The 22312-nt window shown below is 44.6% G+C and overlaps 1 protein-coding gene across 1 annotated transcript; it reads left to right on the forward strand.

The window, feature by feature from the left end:
• The first annotated feature begins 1415 nt into the window (after nt 1-1415).
• On the forward strand, nt 1416-22300 carry STEEP1 (STING1 ER exit protein 1). Its single transcript, XM_028087814.2, has 7 exons — nt 1416-1581; nt 4217-4334; nt 16732-16773; nt 18979-19117; nt 19674-19763; nt 20598-20690; nt 21878-22300. Exons 1-7 carry the CDS (start codon nt 1458-1460, stop codon nt 21938-21940), a joined length of 669 nt encoding a protein of 222 aa, XP_027943615.1. The 5' UTR covers nt 1416-1457; the 3' UTR covers nt 21941-22300.
• Nucleotides 22301-22312: the final 12 nt, after the last annotated feature.

Below are 22312 nucleotides of genomic sequence, written 5' to 3' on the forward strand. Positions count from 1 at the left end.
GTTAAAAATCCACTATTTTGGCGTCTTCATTTGGATTTTTGAAGTTAGCCAATGTAAACTGTTTCAATGTCCTTATTCTGGATTGTTCCAGGCTCTTGTCTTCCACAAAGAGGGTCCTGGGAGAGTTTCAGTACGTTCAGTTTCTTCCAAAGAAGATACATAAATAACCAATCAGCAGGTGAAAAAGTGCTCAACATTAGCCTCCAGGGAGAGGAAAATCAAAACCACTCCTCCCACTCCGCCTCTAGAAACTTTGTAACCTTTTTGCTGCGTACTAGGATGCTGTCATAGCTCTCAAATGAGATATCACTTCACACCCACCAGGATGGTTATGATCAAAAAGACAGACAAAAATAATTATTGGTGAGGTTTTGAAGAAATCAGACCCCCTCCTCCATATATAGTCTGATGGGGATGTAAAATGGTAAAATTGCTTTGGAAAATACTCTTGGCAGTTCCTCAAAAGGTGAAACATAAAGTCACTATATAGCCCAACAGTTCCACTCCTAAGTATACAACGAAGAGAACTAAAAACATACGTTCTAACAAAAACTTGTACACAGACGTTCACAGTAGCATTAATCATTATATCCAAAAAGTGGGAAAAACCCAAATGTCCATTAACTCATGAATAAACAGAATGTGGGATAGCCATAGACAGGATATTCAGCCATGAAAAAGAATGAAGTTCCTTTTTACGGATTCATTACTAATTTTTACCCGTTCACGCTAAAACATGGATGAACCTTGAAAACATTACGCTAAGAAGCCAGACACCAACAGCCACATGCTGTTTAATTCCTTTCATATGAAATGTCCAGAAGAGGCAAATCCCTAGGGACAGAAAGTAGCTTCGTGGTTGCCAGGTGCTGGGAAGAAGTGGGGAGTGACTGCTAATTATATGGGACGATGAAAATGTTCTGGAATTAGATAGTGGTGATGGTTGCCCAACTTTGTGAATATACTAAAAACCACCGCATAATACACTTTTTAAGGGTGAATTTTATGTCATATAAATTATATCTCAATTAAAAAAGATACCTCTACTTCATTAGGTACTCATCCTGAATACAGCCATTAAAATCAAAATCATAATTTAGAGGCACACCTAAAACCTGTATTATGCCCTTAATGTGTAAATATAATTCTTCGTTATAACTGGTTTTATGTCTCTGCATGTACCTACGTGTACAGAAATATACATGAATAATTTAAATAGTATCAAGAGTGTCCCAAGTAAAGCAGTTCCAGCTAACTCAGTCCAAAGCAAAGGAGGTTCTGAAGGCTCAGGATGCCCCCGCGCATTCGGGCCTAATGGACCGGCCCGGAAGTCCACAGGAACGCTACTGACACGTGACCAGCGTTGCGGCTGGGAAAAGGCTCAACGCCCGTCTGTGACGTCATTTCTGCGCGACCCTTAGTTTTGGCGGAGCGTTTTCGGGTTGCTCCTGCGAACGATGCCTAAAGTAGTGTCTCGGTCGGTAGTCTGCTCCGACACCCGGGATCGGGAGGAGTATGACGACGGCGAGAAGCCCCTCCACGTCTACTACTGTTTGTGTGGCCAGATGGTCCTGGTGCTGGGTGAGTAGTCGGGAACCGGAGGGCATCTGCAAGAGGCGAAACTTCGGGTTCTCGAGGGCGGATTTTCTCTGGCTGTGATCTGGGAGGCGCGTCTCTTCGAAGATTGGTGGGCTTTCCTGCTCCACGCTGATGCCTCCCTGCCCCACTCCAGGGCAGCTTTTCTGTTTAACCTTGAGTGTATCCAGGCTTCGCTCAAAACTAAATTCCTCCTTCAGAAAAAATAAACTGTTTATCTCCCTTTCCTCCCACTCCGCCTCTAGAAACTTTGTAAGCTTTTTGCTGCATACTAGGATGCTGTCATAGCTCTCAAACGAGAATAAAACGTTCCTTTGATCCTACGTTCTCTTCCAGCTGTAACCCCATTTCTTTGCTTCCTTTATAGCAGAACTTCTAAAAAGAATTGCTTATATTGCCTGTCGCTGCATCCTTACGTCACATTGCCTGTTGACCTCACTTCGGGCAGACTTCTTTTCCCACCTCACCATCTCATGTCAAGGTCAATAACTGAACCTGTTAGTAGTCCCAGTGGTCAATTATCAATGCTCATTTTAGTCCTCATCGGTGTCATTTGACAGAGATGATGATTCCATCCTTCTTAAAACACTTTTTTTTTCATTTGCTTCCAAGACTCCACAATGTCCCGATTTTCCTCCACCCTTGATTTTGCCCCTCCTCAGTGTCTAGCTCCTTCTCTGACTCCGATTTTTAGGCACTGCAAGCCCCTAGGGCTCAGTTCTCTCACCTGTTCTCAATTTGTACTCACTCGCTCAGTGACCACAGCCATTCCCAAGCTTTATATACATTTGCATGCTGATGCCTCCCAAATGTTCATCTTTAACCTACACTTCCCTTCAAACTCCAGCTGCTTATTCCCTGTCTCCACTTGGATGTCTGATGGGTCTCTCAAAACAATCCTGTTCAAATCAACTTCATGATCCCCTACTTCCTGCTCTCCACTGTTCCACCCTTGTGCAGTCAGTGGTAGCACTCTTCACCCAGAATCTCAGAATCAATCTTGACTTTTCTTTCCCTTACCTTACACCCATCCAGTCCATCAACACATTCTGCCAGTACTTTAAAATCTTTCCAGAATCTGACTACTTCTTAGCACTTCCATTTCTGCCACTCTAGTCCAAGCCACCATCATCCCTCATCTGGAATTGCCACAGCCTCTTACTCTCCACTCCTTGTCTCCAGTGGTCTGTTTTCTGCACAGCAACCAGAGTCCTGTTCCAAACTGGTGTTTTCATGTAAAACCAAGAGTAAAACCAAAGTCTGTACCTAGACCCTGCATGTTCAGATCCTCAGCTACCTCTTGGACTTCATCTCCTAACACTCTTCCCCTGGCTCACTGCACTCCTTCTACAGAAGCCTTCTTGATTTTTCTTTATCATGTCAAAATGTTTTGCTCCCAGGGCCTTTGGGGTTGCTGTTTTTTCCTGCCTCGAACCCTCTTCCCTTGGTGCTTTCTTATTTCATCCAGGTCTCTGCTGAAATATCCCTTCCTTAGAAAACTCTTCCCTGACTATCTAAAATGGCACCCTTGTTACACTTTGTCCCCTTACCCTGCCTGATTTTTCTTGGTAGCACTTGCCACTATCTGAGATCACTGTCCATCCTCTTAATATCCTGCTAATTTTTTTTAGTAGCACTTATCATTATCCAAGGTCATGTTATATGATTCTTATTTTTAAATTTTCTGCCTCTTCTACTAGAATGTAAACTTCATCAGGGCAGGCAGGGACTCTGCTTTGTCCTTTGCTGAATCCCCAGCACCGTGTTTGAACTGCGCCTGGTGCATAGAGAGCCCTCGAATCTTTGTTGTATAAATGAGTTCTCTTTTAATCACCTAGAGTTGAGTCTGAATTCTTGTTCTCCCTCTTAGTAAATGTGTGGCAAGTCTCTTGCCTTTTGTAAGCCTCAATTCCCTCATTTCTAAACTAGGAATACAAAATGTCTACTCCAGCAGGTCATTGTGAAGATTAATGAACATGCAGACTGCCTGGTACTCTCTAATTCCCCCGCCCCTTCCTCCATTAATCTCAACTCACTGTGATCACTTGACTTCTCTGTGACCCTTTAGGTACTTCATTTGCATTATATCAGTTTCCGTCTGCTTTTTAACTACACCTCGTTTATTTCCTGTATGTTTTCATTGTTTTCAGATTGACACTCCTCGCCACATGTAGCACAGCACTGACCCTCTTTCTCTCGTTTTCTAAGCACTTAACCACTCTTCCCAATGCCCTCCTCATAGGCGTTTCAGGACCCTTGATTGTCTCGTCTGATTCTCATGCATTAGAACACAAACCAAGTGTACTATGATCACAGAAACACTCACAGCAAACTTGCCATGCTGGGAAGGACTTTTGAGATATTGTCATCTACTTATCCTTCAAATAAGGAAAGAAAAAAACAAAAGGAAGTAATTTGCCAAAGATCGCCAAGATGGTAACAGAGCTCCAGATCTTCTGACACCACGTCATTTTCAGTTGGGAAATTCAATAATAGGCTTCCATAAGCCTTGGTAATTATAGTAAAACATTGTAGTGCTAAGGGCCCCACTGAACACTTGTGATTGCCCCGGGGTGTTTTTCAGTGGCGCTAGTGACCGAATCTTACTCCGTTTCTTCAGACTGTCAGTTAGAGAAATTGCCCATGAGGCCCCGGGATCGGTCCCGTGTGATTGATGCTGCCAAACACGCCCACAAGTTTTGTAACACGGAAGACGAGGAGACCATGTATCTTCGGAGGTAAGAGGTGGATGCTAGGATTTATTTCCTTCTTGTGTTTCAGTCTGGTTCTGAGGAATATGAGTACCCCATCTAGTGCTAAACACGTTGTTCTTAATGGGCCCAACACTTTGACATTTGTGTTAGCTGTCTAACTTCTGTTAATGCAGCAATACCTTTGCTGTGCTTTGTTGAAATGCTGCTGAGATGTGATAAGGTGCCATTTGATAGCTGTAATTTGGGTTTTTGGCAAGTAGAATGAGTTCATTCAACCTGTGATGTCTTGGAGTGTGCCACGTGCCTGGCACCAAGCTGGGGACTGGCTCTGTGGAGATGAATAAAGTACTGCCCTTACCATTGCAGAGCCCACAGCTCAGTGGGGGAACGGGCCACCTGTTGTGATAGGATAAAATGCCTAAAGCTGTGAGCCAAAAGCTATGGGAAAACGGATGGGAGCGGGTCATTCTCCTGAAAGGTGGTCAGGAAAGGCACCAAAAGATGATGGCATTTGTGTTTGGCCTCGAACTAGGATTTCACCAAGGAGATGAGGGGGCTGAGGAGCATCCCGGTGGAGGGAATATGGAAGCATTGAAAGGAGCACTTAATGGTGTGCTTGGGAACTTCGAATGGTCCTTGGTGACTGTAGCCCAGGTGACTTTACAGGAAGGGGTTCGTGCATCCTGAGGTGGGGACAGAGTAAAATGCTGAAGTAGGCAAGTTTGGACCTTACCTGCCGGCAAGTGCCATCTCTCTCTTTTAAGCAGGGGAGTGACATGGTTGGATCTGTTTGAGATTTGGGAGTCCTTGGTTGAGATAAGGAATTGAAACCTGGGAAGGGCTAACATTACATGGAATGTGGAGCAAGAAGAGAGAGGACTGAAGATATAATCCTGGGGAACATTGACATTTAAAAAGCAGACAAAATAATTGGAACCTGGCCATGTGGAAAACGGGAAGAGAGAGTATCAGGAAGTGCGTATGTCTGGGGAGGGTGGTTATCAACAGGTGCCTGAGGCCACAGAGAGGTCAGTTGTAGGGAATTAAAAAGTCCAGACGTTCCTTCACATACATTTCATTTCCTGAGCTCCCGCTCTGTGCCAGGTCCTGTGCAGAAGCCTGTGATATGCCAGTGTATTTATTTGCTAGGGCTGCTCTAACAAAGTACCGCTAACTAGGTGGCTCAAAGCAACAGAAATTGTCTCACATTTCTGGAGGCTAGAAGTCTGAAATGAAGCTGTTGGCAGAGCCATGGTCTCTCTGAAAGTTTTAGAGGAGGATCCTTCCTCAGCCCTTCCTAGCTTCTGGTGGTTGCCAGCAATCCTTGGCATTTTTTATTTTATTTTATTTTTAAAGATTTTATTTATTTATTTGACAGAGACACAGCGAGAGAGGGAACACAAGCAAGGGGAGTGGGAGAGGAAGAAGCAGGCTTCCCGTGGAGCAGGGAGCCCGATGCGGGGCTCGATCCCAGGATCCTGGGATCATGACCTGAGCTGAAGGCAGACGCTTAACCAACTGAGCCACCCAGGCGTGTAATCCTTGGCATTTCTTGGCTTGTAGATGCAACACTTCAGTCTTTGTATCAACACATGGCCTTCTCCCTGTGTCTCGGTCTCTGTTTTTCTTCCCTTCTTTTTATAGGGACACCAGTCACATTGGATTAAGGGCACATTCTACTCATCTACATGACCTCATTGTAACTAATTATATCTGCAAGGACCCTCTTTCCAAATAAGGTCACATTCTGAGGTTCCTGGAAGGACATGACTTTTTAAGGGATACCATCCAACCCCGTACAACCAGTCAACAAGCAAAGAACCCTGCCTGTATGGAGCTTGTATTCTAGTGTTGAGCTGGAAAAAGCGACAGGCTGACATCTTGCTATGTTAATTTAAGAAACCAAACTGTTGTCAGCCCACAGTCATGAAAAGAAGTACCGCTAGGTGACATTCAATAGCATATCAGGCCTCGAGCACCATTGTGACAGCTGGGCTTCTAGAACTGTGCAGCTGAAGAGGAAATTGGTTATATATAAGATACAACTCGAGGCCAATAATAGAACCAGATTATAAAATTGTTGAAATCTACAAAGGAATGCCCTTTGGGAAACATGGGGAAAATACTCCATTATGGTAAATAGGAAGGTTGTCAAGTATGATGCCCCATCTAAAGCTAACCCATTGTCTTATGCTTTTTCTCCCTCCATTAACCCTTATTTAGTTTTCTGATTTTGAAAGTGGCCAACTGCCTGGGTGGCTCAGTCTGTTAAGCGTCTGCCTTCAGCTCAGGTCATGATCCTGGGGTCCTGGGATTGAGTCCCAGATCAGGATCCCTGCTCAGCGGGGGAGTCTGCTTCTCCCTTTCCCTCTGCCGCTCCCCCTGCTTGAGCTCACTTGCTCTCTCTCAAATAAATAAATAAAATCTTTAAAAAAAAGAAAATTGCCAACTGAGTGTCTTTAAGATCACTAAGATATTTATGATATGTTTATTATATATGTACATATATCATAGTTGCATATAGTAATTATAATAGTATTACTGTATATTAAAGGGATGTGTATTATTCAGTTAATACAAAAACCGATCTAAGAACACAGCAGGCTGCAGGCCCCATGGCACTAAAAGGCAGACGCCCTCACCTAGAGGCCAGAAAACGGAGTGGCTTTAGTCTGAAGTACAAACCCTGGCATCGAACCAGCCTGTTCCTGGAAGTGAGCCAGCTTTGGGACCTAGCCTTAGGGCCAGGTATTGCCCAGGTTCGTGGCCTCTGGCCAAGTGACTCTGTTGGGCCAGAGAGTTCACAGAGTTTACCCTGCCTTCTCTCAACAAGGCAGGGTAAACTTCCCTCCCCACCCCTCCCCCCAGTTGACGTCGTTCCTGCTCTAATCATGAGCAGTCTGTCCAGTGGCCCACTCTAGCGTGCTCCCCTGGGGGCATTCCGGCCCACTCTCCCTCCTTAGCCAGCTGTGTGTGAGAGCACCAGTTGGGGAACACGTGCAGTCTGCCCACCATATGCCCAGGATCCCAGGGGCGTGTGGGGGGTTCTGTCGGTTGAGTGTCTGGCTCTTGATCTCAGCTCAGGTCTTGGTCTCAGGGCCTTGAGTTTGAGCCCCGTGTTGGGCTCCATGCATGGAGCCTACTTAAAAAAAAAAAAAGAGGGGCGCCTGGGTGGCTCAGTCGTTAAGCGTCTGCCTTCCGCTCAGGTCATGATCCCAGGGTCCTGGGATCGAGCCCCGCATCAGACGCTCTGCTCCGCGGGAAGCCTGCTTCTCCCTCTCCCGCTCCCCCTGCTTGTGTTCCCTCTCTCTCTGCCAAATAAGTAAATAAAATCTTAAAAAAAAAAAAAAGTACATATGCCCTGGAGCCCATCACGGTCCACCCCCAAGCCTTCCGTTCTAAAGTGCCTCTCTTTTGACACTATTGTCCCCCAGGCCCCCTTTCCCATCCAGCAGTCCCACTGTTGCAAATCCAGTGCTTTTCTGTCTCTCTGTTGACCCTGCCTCCCTTGATGCTCTCCTTCCTTGAGTTCTGTGAAGCTGCTCTGGAGATTCTCCTACTTCTTTGGCTTTCTCAGTCTTCTGGACTGCCTGTTAAATGTTGGTATTCCCCTGGGCTCTGACCTGGATCTTACCCCCTCTCTCTTTATACTGTCCTAGGACGTTCTCACAACTTTTCATGGCGTCAGTTACACTTACGTGCTGGTGACTCACAAAATCTAGATCTGCCTACATTTCTCTCCTGTACCCAGAACTGTATATCTAACTGCCTACTCTACCTCTTCACCTGATGTTCTGTCTCAGATCCAACATGACCGAGGCCAAACTCATCATTTCTCTAACAAGGAAATACTGCAGATGGGCTGACCCAGCACCACCAGAACACTCCTTTTTTATATCTGCCTGTATACTGGCATCTGCAAAGTTAGGGTATATAGTCCAGTGCCCCCCCCTCCAAAACCTGTAAGATTCTGAATGTGACTTCACTTTTGCCAAGTAAAAGGGATAAAAGTTTTTGGATGAGGCTTCCAGGGGAAGGCCTTTTTACTCTTCTAGTCTTATTCCTTCCTGCTTTTTGGGAAAACGGACGTGATAATTGGAGCACCGGCAGCCATCCTGGGACCGGGAAGGAAAGGCCACAAGAATTACAGAGCTTTCGCCATCACTGTCCTTGGGTCCTGGTCACTGCCATGAACCACCTTTTTTTTTTTTTTTTTTTTTTTTTTAAGAGGGGGAGAGACAGTGGGGGGCAGGGGTAGAGGGAGAGAGAGAGAGAGTCCCAAGCAGGCTCCATGATGGAGCCTGATGTGGGGCTTGATCTCACGACCCTGAGGTCATGACCTGAGCCAAAATCAAGAGTCAGATGCTTAACCGACTGAGCCGCCCAGGCGCCCCTCTTCTGGATGTCTTTTACAGGAGAACAAACCACTGTGTTGAAGCCACTGCAGACAGGTCTCTAACTATCAGCCAAATACAATTCCTTCCTTCTCCTCCTCCTCCTACAGTGACACCCCCATTCGTGCAGTGGCCCAAGCCGGAATCTGCAAGCCAGTCCTCCCTTTGTCTCATCCATCCCCAACCCCACCATCCCCTGCACACACCAGTCGAGTCATTCACCATGTCCCGTTGACTCCACCTTCCAATCTCTCTTGTGGTTGCCTCCTGTTTAGCCCTGCTGCAATGCCATCTTTCCAGTACCTACCATCGCTTGGGCTGTTGAAGTAGCCTCTTATCTGGTCTTTTTGCCTTTCATTTTGTTTTCCTCCAGTCTGTTGTCTACTGTCTGAGTGATCTCAAATGCACATTACATAAGTCTCCTGCTTCAAATCTTTCAGGGACTCTTTGTCACCTACAGCAGTGCTTTTCAAACATTTCTAGACAATGAATCCTTTTTCAAATGAAGTGCTTGTCCAGGAGTATAAATAAGCAGGAAGCCACTGTGACTGGGGAGAGTCGAGCCCAACCCATTAAGGACCCCCCTCCCCCCATCTAGTTTCATGTAGGGGTCATGGTTGAGTACAATTTTAGAAATCATGGTTAGCAGGGTAAAATCGAAGCCTGAAGGCTCTCTATGATCCTTGTCTCCTGGTACTCCTTGATTTTTTTTTTCTTTTTTTAAGTAAGCTCTGTGCCCATTGTGGGGCTTGAACTTATGACCCTGAGATCAAGAGTTGCATGCTCTACCGACCGAGCCAGCCAGGTGCCCCTTGATTTTTTTTTTTAAATAACATTTATCAGGGTACCTGGGTGTCTAAGTCGTTAAGCGTCTGCCTTCGGCTCAGGTCATGATCCTGGTCGAGCCCCGCATCGGGCTCCCTGCTCCGCGGGAAGCCTGCTTCTCCCTCTCCCACTCCCCCTGCTTGTGTTCCTGCTCTCGCTGTGTCTCTCTTTGTCAAATAAATAAAATCTTAAAAAAAATAACATTTATCATATATAGTTTCTGTGGGTCAGGAATTCACCAGCAGTTTAGCTGGGTGGTTCCTATCTCTTCATGAGGCTTGGTTAAGAGGTCGATAATGGGTATGGTCATTTGAAGTCTTAATTAGGGCCGGGGGTTCCACTTCCCAGGTGGCTCACTCACGTGGTTGGCAGCTGAGTGCTAACCTCAGCTCCTCACCACAAGGATCTTCCATAGGGCTGCTTGAATATCCCTGTGTTGTGGCAGCTGGCCTCCCACAGCATGACTAATCCCAGAGGGAGCAAGGTTTATGACTGAGACTCAGTAGTCACGCACCATCATTTCTGCAGTGTCCTCTTGGTATTACAGGTCAGCCCTTTTCATTTTGGGAGGGTACTATACAGGGTGTCAATACCAGGGTGCAAGGATTATTGGGGGCCATCTTAGAGACTGCCACAACCAGGAAGAATGTTTTGTTTTCGGCCTTCCCTCCCTCACATAATCCTAGAGATTTAGGGTAGGATAGAAAACGAAGGTCAGGGCGCCTGGGTGGCTCAGTTGGTTAATTGACTGCCTTCGGCTCAGGTCATGATCCTGGAGTCCCAGGATCGAGTCCCGCATCAGGCTCCCTGCTCAGCAGGGAGTCTGCTTCTCCCTCTGACCCTCCCCCCTCTCATGTGCTCGCTCTCTCTCTCTCACTGTCTCTCAAATAAATAAATAAAATCTTAAAAAAAAAAAAAGAAAACGAAGGTCAGTTATTGCAGTTATCTAGCTCATATTAATCACTTTCTTATACCAGTTAAGTATCTTGTCTCACTTACATGAACTTTTTGAGAGCAAGAATCCTGCCTTATACTTCCAAAACCCTTAGTACGTCTTGCCTGATTCTTGGCACATAGTTAGAATAGATAAATTGTTGTAAACTTGACAGAATCCCCCTTGACATTGATATTTGAAAATTAACTCATTGAGAAATAATACAGTCCTCTTTACTTGAAATCCTGTGTTTTCAAATCTCAGGCTTATGAGATGGGCTGACTCCAGGATTCTAGAAGTCAGTTGTTTGGTGGATCTCTCCCTTCAGGCTGAGGTTGAATTTAGAGTCCTGGTAGGAACCAGAAGTTACACGGAACCAGAACTATTGCTAGGGCCCTAGTCGCATGATGGTAGTGAATCATTGCACATTTGATGTAAGTGGAGAGGCGGGGTGTTAAAGATGGTGGAGCAACACCACTTTGTGACTTTGAGCAACTCACTTAACCTTTTTGGGCCCCAGTTTCCTTATCCCTCAACTGGGAAAATAATACCTGTGTGTTGTCAAGGAGCAGCTAGGAGTCTCTGCAGTACCAGAAGGACCATAACGAGTTATAATGACTTTGGAAAGCACTTTGGCATTATCGAGTGTAGCTAAAGATGCTCATAATTTATTCCTCTGCAATTTTACTCTTCTTCATATGCACCTTTGTGAAGTGACTCTCAACCCTGGCTGTGTTAGGACCATCTGGGGGAGTTTTTGAAGAGTCCTAATGCCTCAGCTCCACCATCAGAGATTTAGTATTTTGAATTGAGGGGTAAGTCATATATCATAAATCTCACCATTTTACAGTGTACAGTTCAGTGGTTTTAGTATATTCACAAGGTTGTGCAACTGTCATCACCAATTCCAGAGCATTTTCATCACCCCCCTAAAACTAACCTTGTACCTAATAATAGTCACTCCCCATTTCCTTCTCCCCCAGCCCCTGGCAACCATTAATCTACTTTCTATCCCTATGGATTTGCCTATTCTAGATACCTCATTAAAAAGGAACCATAAATACTGTAGCTTTTTGTGTCTACTGTCTTTCATTTAGCATGTTTTCAAGGTTCATCCTTGATGTAGAATGACTCAGTACTTTATTCTTTTTTGTGGCTGAATGACATTCCATTGTATGGACATACCACAGGTTCTTTATCTGTTCATCAGTTGATGGGCATTTGGGCTGTTTCCTTTTTTTTTTTTTCTTTACTATTACGGGTAATGTTGTAAATGTGTGAACGTGTGTACAAGATTTTGTGTGAACGTGTTTTTGGTTCTCATGGGTGTATACTGATGAATTGCTGGGTCATATGGTAATTCTATGTTTAACCTTTTGAAGAACTGTTACAGTATTTTCAAAAGCAGTTGCATTCTCATCAGTAATGTATGAGAGTTCCAGTATCTCACCAATATTTGTTATTGTCTATCTCTTTGATTATAGCCATCCTAGTATGCATGAAATAGTATCTCATTGTGGTTTTGATTTGCATTTCCCTGCTGGCTAATGATGTTGAGCATCTTCTCATGTACCTTTTGGCTATTTGCATATCTTCTTTGGAGAAATGTCTGTTCAAATTCTTTGCCTATTGGTGTATTTGTCTTTTAATTGCTGAGTCATAGGAATTCGTATATTATGGATACTAAGCCCCTAACCAGATATATGATTTGCAAATGTTTTCTCCCATTCTGTGGATTGCCTTTTCGCTCTCTTGATGATATTCTTAGAAGCATAAAAGTTTCAGTTTAATCAAGTCCAGTTTATTTTTTTCTTTGCTTGTGCTGTAGGAGTCTTCTCTAAGAAACCATTGCCTAATTCAAGGTCTTGAAGGTTTATGTCTACATTTTCTTCTAAGAGTTTTATAGTTTTAGTTCTTAGGTTTAAGCCTTTCAACCATTTTGAATTAAATTTTTTTTGAGTTAATTTTTTTAGATGGTGTGAGGTAAGGAGCTAATAAATTCATCCTTGTACATGTGGATATCGAGTTGTCCCAGTACCATTTATTGAAAGTCTGTTCTTTCTCCTTTGAATGGTCTGGTACCCTTGTCAAAAATCAATTAACCATGTATGTATGGGTTTATTGGGACTCTCAGTTTCATTCCACTGATCTATCTGTCTATCTTTATGCCAGTACCACCCTGTCTTGATTATTGTAGCTTTTGTGGTTTTTGAAATCAGCAAATGTTGAGTCCTCCAACTTTGTTCTTTTTCAAGATTGTTTTGGCTTTTCTAGATTCCTTGCAATTCCATGTGAATTTTAGGATCAACTTGTCAATTTCTGCAAAAAGCCAGCTCGGATTTTGATAGGGATTGTGTTGAAGCTGTAGATTCATTTAGGGAGTATTACCATCTTAATAATGTTAAGTCTTCAGTCCACGAACATGGGATGTCATTCCATTTACTTAGGTGTTCTTTAATTTCTTTCAGTAATGTTTTATAGTTTTCATTGCACAAGTCTTGCACTTATCTTGTTATATTTTTCCTAAGTATTTTATTCTTTTCGATGCTATTGTAACTGGAATTGTTTTCTTAACTATTTTTTATTTTTTTAAAGATTTTATTTATTTATTTGACAGACAGAGACAGCAAGAGAGGGAACACAAGCAGGGGGAGTGGGAGAGGGGGAAGCAGGCTTCCTGCGGAGTAGGGAGCCCGATGTGGGGCTCGATCCCAGGACCCTGGGATCATGACCTGAGCCGAAGGCAAACGCTTAATGACTGAGCCACCCAGGTGCCCCTTTATTGTTCATTTTTAGTATATAGGACTACCGTTAATTTTTATATATGGATCATGTAACCTGCAACCTTGCCAAATTTATTAGTTCTAATTGTGTGTATGTTTGTGTGTTCTTTAGGGTTTCTATATGTAAGATCATGTCATCTACAAATAGAGATGGTTTTACTTTTTCCCTTCCAATCTGGATGCCTTTTATTTCTTTTTCTTGCCTACTTGCCCTTCCTAGAACTCCTCATACAATGTTGAATAGAAGTGTTGAGGGTGAGTATCCTTGTCTTGTTCCTGATCCTAGGAAAAAAGCTTTCAGTCTTTCACCATTAAGTATGATATTAGTTTATGTAACTGTTAGGTAACTGTTAGTAACTGTGGGTTTTTCATAGATGCCCTTTATCAGGTGGAGAAAGTTCCCTTCTATTCCTAGAATATTAAAAGGGTTTTGAATTTTGTCAAATGCTTTTCTTTTGTGTCTATTGAGATGTTAAGATGATCATGTGTTTTTTTTCTCTTTTGTTCTATTACTGTGGTGTCTTGCTTTGATTAATTTTTTATATGTTGCATCAATCTTGCATTCCTGGGATAAATTCCACTTGGTCATGTATAATCTTTTTTAAATGCCACTGGATTCAGATTGTTAGTATTTTTTGTTTTTTTGAGGAGTTTTGCCTGTGTATTCTTAAGCAATATTGATCTTTAGTTTGTTGTTGTTGTGCTTTTGTCTGGTTTTGGTATCAGGGTAATACTGGCTTCATACAGTGAGCTGGGAAGTGTTTCCTCCTCTTTTGAAAAGTTTGTGAAGCGTTGGTATTAATTCTTCTTTGAACTTTTAGTATAATTCACCAGTGAAGCCACTCGTCCTGGGCTTTTCTTTGTGCAAAGTTTTTTGATTACTAATTAAATCTCTTTACGTGGAATAGTCTATTCAGATTTTCTGTTTCTTTTCCAGTGAGTTTTGGTAGTTTCTGTTCTATTCTAGGAGTTTGCCCATTTCATCTCGATTATCTAATTTGTTGCCATATGGTCATTCATAGTATAATCTTACAAATCTTTTTCTGTCTGTCAGACCAGTAGTACTCTTGATTTTTAAAGTCCTACTAACATTAGACTATGTAATTCCCTGAATATGCTGTGCTGTTTTGGCTTTGCACATAGTATTCCCACTGCTTGAAATACCACTTTCTATCAGGACTGTTGGCTTTCAATCACCTCCTCATGAAGCCTTCCATGACTGCCTCAGACAGACTTGGTGCTCCCACCTCTGCGTTCCCAGTACACATTTCTCCCATTTAAGAACTTACCTCCATGATTGTAATTTTCCTCACTAAACCGAATTCTTAAAAGAATTCTTTCAACCAATGTTTATTGCATGTCTGTTTTGTTTCCAGTACTTTGCTCGGCTCTGGGGATAGAGTGGTCAGACAGGCATGGTCTCCGTTAATCTCTGATCTCATGGACCTTACAGTCTAGTGGGATGACAGAAAAATAAAGTCATTATGGTTAGGGGAAGTCCTGTGAATGAAACAAAGGGCTCATACAGAGAATCTCAGGAAAACCTCTTTGAAAAGGTGGCTGAAACCCTGAAAATGAGAAGGGGAAAGGCAGTGAGAAGAGCATTCCAGGGAGAGAGAAGCGTGTGTGTGAAAGGTCTGAGGTGGGAAAGCACTTGTTTGTTCAAAGAACAGAAGCCTGGTGTGGCTAGTTCATAGGGAGGGCATCTATGAGAGAGACGGGGGCCCAATTTTGTGCTCAGCTGGTGCCTGGGAGGCCATGGTAAGGAGGCTGGATTTTATTCTAGGTGTCTTAGGAAGCCACTCTTGCCTCTGTTTAAAGAATGATTTGGAGTGAAACAGTAGTGGAAGCAGATTCTAGAATAGCAGTTAAAGTTTGTATGTTAGGTATGAATTTAGAATGGAGAAGGCCTAACTGAATACCACACGCGTGCACGCATGCACACATGCTGTTGATTTGACTGCACAAAAATCTAAAATATCCACATTCCGGGGTCGGGGGCAGTCAAAGACAGATGTCAAACTGGGGAAGAAATATTTGCGAGGCCCGTCAACATTTGCAAGTCTTAATAGACAATAAAAAGACAACTCAATAGGCAAAAGATACGAACTGACAGTTCACCCAAAAAGAGAAAACACAAATGCCTATAAAATATGGGAAAGATACCTGACTTCACTCTTTTTTTAAAGATTTATTTATTTATTTGAGAGCGAGAATGAGAGAGAGAGAGAGAGTACATGAGAGGGGGGAGGGTTAGAGGGAGAAGCAGGCTCCTCACTGAGCAGGGAGCCCGATGCGGGACTCGATCCCGGGACTCCAGGATCATGACCTGAGCCGAAGGCAGTCAGTTAACCAACTGAGCCACCCAGGCACCCCCTGACTTCACTCTTTAAAAAAGGAAATGCAAATTATGAGAGCACAGTTTTCACGTGCTAGATTGGCAGTCGTGCAATTTAATAACGTTCGGTGTTGGTGAGACTGGAGAGAAACAGGAACTCTCACTTTGGTGGTGGGAACGTAAATTGGTTCAACTTCCCTAGAGAGTAATTTGGCAGTATTTATCAGAATTTAAAGTGGATACACGGGGCTCCTAGGTGGCTCAGTCGGTTGAGCCTCTGCCTTTGGCTCAGGTCATGATCCCAGGGTCCTGGGATCGAGCCCCGCATCGGGCTCCCTGCTCGGCGGGAGGCCTGCTTCTCCCTCTTCCGCTCCCCCTGCTTGTGTTCCCTCTCTCACTGTCTCTCTATATCAAATAAATACATAAAATCTTAAAAAAAAAAAAAGTGGATACGCTTCTAGGAATTTATCCAACAGGTAAAAGACATTTTGGTTCATCCACACAAAGGAATACAGTGCAGCCCTTATGTAGAATGGGACACCTCTTTGTGATTTGGTAAGGAAGGGTCATGTATATATTTTCTAACGAGGACACATTTTTAAGCAAACAAAGAGGGGCGCCTGGGTGGCTCAGTCATTAAGCGTCTGCCTTCAGCTCAGGTTATGGTCCCAGGGTCCTGGGATTCTGCTTCTGGACTCTGACCTGGGGCAAATCATGTGGTTGGTTTGTGCTTGGGAGCCTTCATCTGTAAAATGGGAATGGTAATAGGAGCTGCCTCCTCACAGCGTTGCTCTAAGGCACAAATGACTTACTCCGTGTGATCTTGAGCACAGTGTAGACGTGGTTGCTAGTGCTACTATTGTTGTTGTTATTGTTACCCCCTTGACCCTGGCCGCTGCTATGACTGTAGCTTCTGCTCCTCCCCTCCTGTGTCAGGGGGATGCCTGACCCATCCTAGGGGCTCAGGAAATGTGTGTGGGAGGCCAGAATGGTTTAAAATTAATACAGGTTTAACTAGCCGGTTCATCTAGGAAGTGAAAACTTTCGAAAGGCCCTTTTTTAGCATTTGAAGAAACGAGGTAGTGAGGTGGGTAGCTTATGAGATTTGTTCATCTCTTTTTTTTTTTTAATTCCATTTTCTGCACAGGCCTGAAGGCATTGAACGACAGTACAGGAAGAAGTGTGCCAAGTAAGTATTTAACCGCGTGGGTTTCTCCAAGCATAAGAAAGTAGAGGCAATAATGTGTTCGGGAAAGAATTATGCGGATACAATTCTGTTGTATATTTATCCTTATAATCCCAACTGCCTTCGAACTTCAACTACACAAATACCAATATGCTCCTCGGACAGACTAGTCGAAGTCACATCTCTGACCAGTTGGTCACAGAAATGTTTTTTTTTTTTTTTTTTAACATAGTATCATTTTTGAATAGAGATGTAATTTATATATGACAAAATGTGCCCTTTTTTTAAAAGGCACATTTTTTTTAATCCTTGTGCCCACTGTCGGGCTTGAACTCACAACCCCAAGACTGTCACACACTCTGCTGACGGAGCCATCCAAGCGCCCCCCATATTTGCCTGTGTTAAGCATACAATTTGAGAAATCCCGACAGAAGCATGCAGTCCTATAACATCACCACTGCCACGATGCAGGCCATTTCCCGGCCCCCATGTGCCCTTTGCAGTCGGTCCCCTTCTTTACCCCCCCGCCCCCCCCGCACCGGAGCCGCTGATCTGCCTTCTGTAGCTACGGTTTTGCCTTTTCTAGAAATGTTACTGCTTTTTCTAAAAGTGTTATCTAAATTCTACAGCATGTGTTCTGCTACATACAGTATGTATCTTTTATGTTTGCTTTCTTTCACTCAGCACAGTGCTTCTGGGTTTCAGCCAAGGTGTTAGATTTATCACTGGTTTGTTCCTCTTTGTGGCTGAGTAGTATCCATGGCACCAGTTTTGCTCCTCACCCGCAGAAGGGCATTTGAGTTGCTAAGGGTTTTGACTATCCTGAATAAAGCTGTTATGAACGTTCTAGTATAAATCTTGGTGGGGACGTGCGTTTTCTCTTGGAGTGGAATTGCTGGGTCATACGGTAAATGGAACATAGCATAATGTAATCCGGACTTATTTATAAAGCCTATTGTGGGCTCACAGACCCAAGAACTTTATAGAGACTGTTCTTTAAAGCTATGTATACATGTCCAGCTTTAGGCCGTTAATAGTGAGAATACTAAACTACAGTAAGGTTCATCTTGTTGATGGCACGGGGGTTACATCTCGGGTCTCAGAAGGCTCATGCTGGAAGAATCAAGGCACGGAAACGGCTAAGAAGGCATTTTAGTTCCCAGGCACATTAGAATTGTTAACTTCATTTCATGTCTTTTTTTTTAAGATTTGGTTTTTAAGTAATGTCTGCACCCAGCGTGGGGCTCAAAGTCACAACCCCAAGATCAAGAGTCACACACTCCACCAACTGAGCCAGCCAGGCGCCCCCCATTTTATCATGTGTTATGAGTCTACTTCATGTAGCTGAAAAAGTAGAATAAAACTGACCGACCAAAGAAAGTAGGACGATTACTCCACAGAGTAGTTTGCTAACCACTGCAGTGGAGTCTTTATACTTCTCTCAACACTACAAAAACCCAAATAAAACCAGACAAAACCCCCACGCTAGGTACCCAGACTTCTTGGAAGAATGGCAGCAGTTTTTTTTCCCCCTAAAGATGTATCTATTTATGTGTGAGAGAGGGGGGGAACCCAAGCAGACTCCATGCTGAGTGCAGAGCCTGACGCGGGGCCCAGTCCCACAACCCTGAGATCGTGACCTGAGCTAAAACCAAGAGTTGGATGCACCACCCAGGCACCCCAGCAGTTTTCTTAAAAATACATATTTTTAGGAAACTTTTATTATTTTAAAATTCTTATTTATTAAGTAATCTTTCCACCCAACGTAGGGCTTGAACTCACAACCCCGTGACCCGGAGTCGCATGCTCTCCCAACTGAGCCAGCCAGGTGCCCCAGAATGGCAGCAGCTTTAACTGGAAAGCAAACAGCGGCAGGGGCCAGCCTTTCCCAAATTTGTCCAACAATAAGAACCACTTGGGATGCTGAGGAAAGTGACAGGTTCCCAGGCCTCAGCTCCCCAATTTGCTGAATCAGGATCTTTGGAAGGAGGGACCTGGGAATCCAAGCAGCAGTTGTAACAAATTCTTACTTGTTAAAGTGATTCCTCAGTGATTCTTACGAAGTAGTTTTGGGAAACACTGGAAGGAGTGAATCCTTAGTTTATGCCACAAACAAAACTGTTCCCCAGCGTCTGAGCGCGCTTTGGGAGTCAGTGTTTCGGGGATTTGGCTTGTGAGCTTCCCAGAGATTGGCTCTGCTCTTTGCAGGTGTGGCCTGCCACTCTTCTATCAGTCCCAGCCCAAGAATGCCCCCGTGACCTTCATTGTGGACGGAGCAGTGGTCAAGTTCGGCCAGGGCTTTGGCAAAACGAACATCTATACTCAGAAACAAGAGCCTCCTAAGAAGGTAATTATTGAAGGAGACTGACTGGTTTACAGAGCTACGAATCTATGTATCGCCCTCCATCTTTAAATAAGATTATAATGAGAAAGTGTCCTTTATGGATGCATTCTTTATTAAGAGGATGCCATCTTTATGGGTAAGCTGATGTTACATGTAACATCCAGCATGCATTCTTTTTTCTTTCCTACGGCTGTCCCAGGAGTAAAGCTAGAAATTGTATGGTTTTGATTCACATTGATTTCCTTTGAAATGTCTTCTTTTTTCAGTGTGGACAGTTAAAATGAAAGGAAGGAGGCTCATTTTTAAATATACTTTTAAAAGCCTTGACGGCAAATGTTAGAAAAATAGAATCCGAATAGAAAGAAAAAAAAAAACCCACCCCATTGGCACTTTTAGATAGGCCAGCCTGTCCCAAAGAGGTGTGCCCTCCCCCCCCAACCGCCTCCCCCTGCAACGAGTCATGTGCGCGCGCCCACGGGTGGACACACACAGGAGCATGCGCGCAGCTCACAGAGCCTCTTGCGGTGAACGAGACTGATTGCTTCTCCTGTGACTCTAGGTCATGATGACCAAACGGACAAAAGACATGGGCAAGTTCAGCTCCGTCACGGTGTCGACCATTGATGAGGAGGAAGAGGAGATCGAGGCTGTGAGTGTTTCTGCTCTCAAGGGAACTGGATTGGGGGGTGGGCCCGGAAGGAACAGGGATTCTAAAACCAGCCCATTCGAGTAGCGGAATAATTAGAAATGTTGCTCCCAGGGGTACCTGGGTGGCTCAGTCGTTGAGCGTCTGCCTTCGGCTCAGGTCATGATCCCGGGGTCCTGGGATCGAGCCCCGCTTTGGGCTCCCTGCTCAGCGGGAAGCCTGCTTCTCCCTCTCCCACTCCCCCTGCTTGTGTTCCCTCTCTCGCTGTCTCTCTCTCTCTGTCAAATAACTAAATAAAATCTTTAAGAAAAAAAAGAAAGAAAGAAAGAAAGAAAGAAACGTTGCTCTCGGGCTTTAGTCTGCTAGTAAGAAACTACAGGAGCCCGGGCTGGTTCCTGTCTCCCTGGATCCCGAGGACATCCATAAAATGAGAACCGGGGAGTTGGACTAGATCAGTGGTGTTTTCCTACTGTGTTTTGAGATGCTTTCATGGGGCAAATCCCTCATCCCTCTTGAGTGTAAAGCCTATTGGACTCCACAGTTTCGGGTCCCCTCCAGTCCGGCTCGAGTGGTTTATGAGGCTCTCCTCAGCAGTAGGAGCAATTAACCTTTATGGTCCTTCAGTATAATGAGGTTTACAGGGAGATGCTATTGGTTATTTTTCAAATGGTTTCGGCAGAAACCTGAGCTCTCCTGGATTATTGAACAGCTGATGAGTTTAAAGGGAACAGAGTCCATTTCAGGAATAATTGTGAGATCTGAGTAGCATGAATTGCTACCTACGGTCTCTGACTCGTTGGTACTGCCGGGTTACGGGTGCTGCTTTTCTTCCCCCAGAGAGAAGTCGCCGACTCCTATGCACAGAATGCCAAAGTGATTGAAAAGCAGCTGGAGCGCAAAGGCATGAGCAAAAGGCGGCTGCAGGAGCTGGTGAGTGGCCCAGGGCGGCAGGGATTTCTCGATCTGAGAGACCCTCCAACGCTCAGGGAACTCCTGCAGGAAGTCCGGGGGGGGCGGGCACCAGTGTAGTTGGCGGCCAGCTGTCTAACCCTGGCCTGTAACGGTCGGTATACCCTGTCTAGTGACCACGGGCTCCAGGCCCGAAGTTAGAGTACTTGTCAGCTCGCTCTGACCAGAATGGTACTTGAACCTGCTACCTGGGGTCCGAGGTCAGGAGGTGAAGGTCGGGGTTTGTGGATGTGCTCCCAGGATACGAGGGTGTGCAGCAGTGCTACATTGGCAGCATCAGGATGCGGGCCTCGTTGCTTCCTAAAGCCCCGGGGCCACCCCCACTTGCTGTGTCAGTCACGGGCTCCTCGTAGCGCATGCACACTTCATGTTTGATGGCGGCTGCAAGCTGGGTCTTCTTGGTCATAATGCACTTACGCTAGCTCTTTAAAATCGGACATCAGTGCATTGGTGCCTCATCAGAGGCTGTGCCGGTCCCTTCTAATGACCAGAGAGGATTCTTCGATGACAGAGGTGGTGGGTCTTGGGAGCGCCATTGCCTTGCCTTTGTGGTTGAGAGCCGTGCCTATCACATTTGCCGAGGGGAAGGACCAGGGCTTGCTGCTTTTTTTAAGTCTCCTATTTGTCAAGAACAGATTTGTAATTTATAAAATGCCACAGAAATGCATTTGCCTCGAGTGCGCTTATTAAATTATTTTATTTTGTTATTACTCTGGCAAATGACTGTGTGAGTGTCTGAATGCTAACTCTCGATTTTTATGTGTATCTTGCACAACCCAGCAACCAACAGTTCGTGGACTGCACAACCTGAAGTAACACCGTTCTAGAACGGTGTTTCTCTTCCTGTTCCGCCAGACATAGGATAGTGGCATAATACCACAGTATTCATTCCCTCGGCCCTTGGGGGGCCTGGGGCTGGAGGAGCCCTGCGCTCATCACCTTCGACGGTGGCCTTTTACCGTGCAGACACCATCGTTCTCTGTACCATAATATCAGAAAGGGTGGAAGGCGGTTGCCAGAGATTCATAATGACCTGCCAACCACTGTTCTAGTTTCTGTACTAACTGAACACCAAAGGAGAGTGTTTGGGCAGTTAGAAGAAGGAAGGAAAGTCAGAATTTCATGGCAATACTTTCCTTCCTTTCCAGGCGGAACTGGAAGCCAAGAAAGCAAAGATGAAGGGGACCTTGATTGACAACCAGTTCAAGTGATCAGGACCCTTCTCTCAACCCAGACCGGAGGCAGGCGTTTAGAGGAGGAGGAAAAAGAACCATTTCTTGACTCCATGGGCCACGTTTTTGCCCCAGCAGAAGGCTTGCCATTGCTTCCCATCGATTCCTCCTACTTTGGGTGAGGTCTTTGAGTCCATCTGACCTGCTTTCTAGAGATGGGCTTTCTAAATCTTTCTGTATATAGGTCTTCTGTACTATTTTTTGTCCATTTGATGTAAACTTCTTCAGCTGTGTGGAAACTCTATGAACACATCAGTGCTCGAGTGTCTCTCGTTTCTAAAGTAGCTATTCTTATTCCCTCTTCAAAGTTAATAAAATGTTTATAGATTTTTGAAAAAAGTAGTATGATGT

The sequence above is a fragment of the Eumetopias jubatus genome, unplaced genomic scaffold, assembly GCF_037043125.1.
Source record: "Eumetopias jubatus isolate StellerSeaLion01/CBP00866 unplaced genomic scaffold, mEumJub1_p1.0 scaffold_11, whole genome shotgun sequence".
NCBI lineage: Eukaryota > Metazoa > Chordata > Mammalia > Carnivora > Otariidae > Eumetopias > Eumetopias jubatus.

Coding starts and splice junctions, on each gene's coding strand:
- STEEP1 (XM_028087814.2), top strand. CDS start 1,458: ATGCCTAAAGTAGTGTCTCGGTCGGTAGTCTGCTCCGACACCCGGGAT. Junction 4,335..16,731: donor GAGACCATGTATCTTCGGAG/GTAAGAGGTGGA, acceptor TTTTCTGCACAG/GCCTGAAGGCATTGAACGAC. Junction 20,691..21,877: donor AAAGGCGGCTGCAGGAGCTG/GTGAGTGGCCCA, acceptor CTTCCTTTCCAG/GCGGAACTGGAAGCCAAGAA.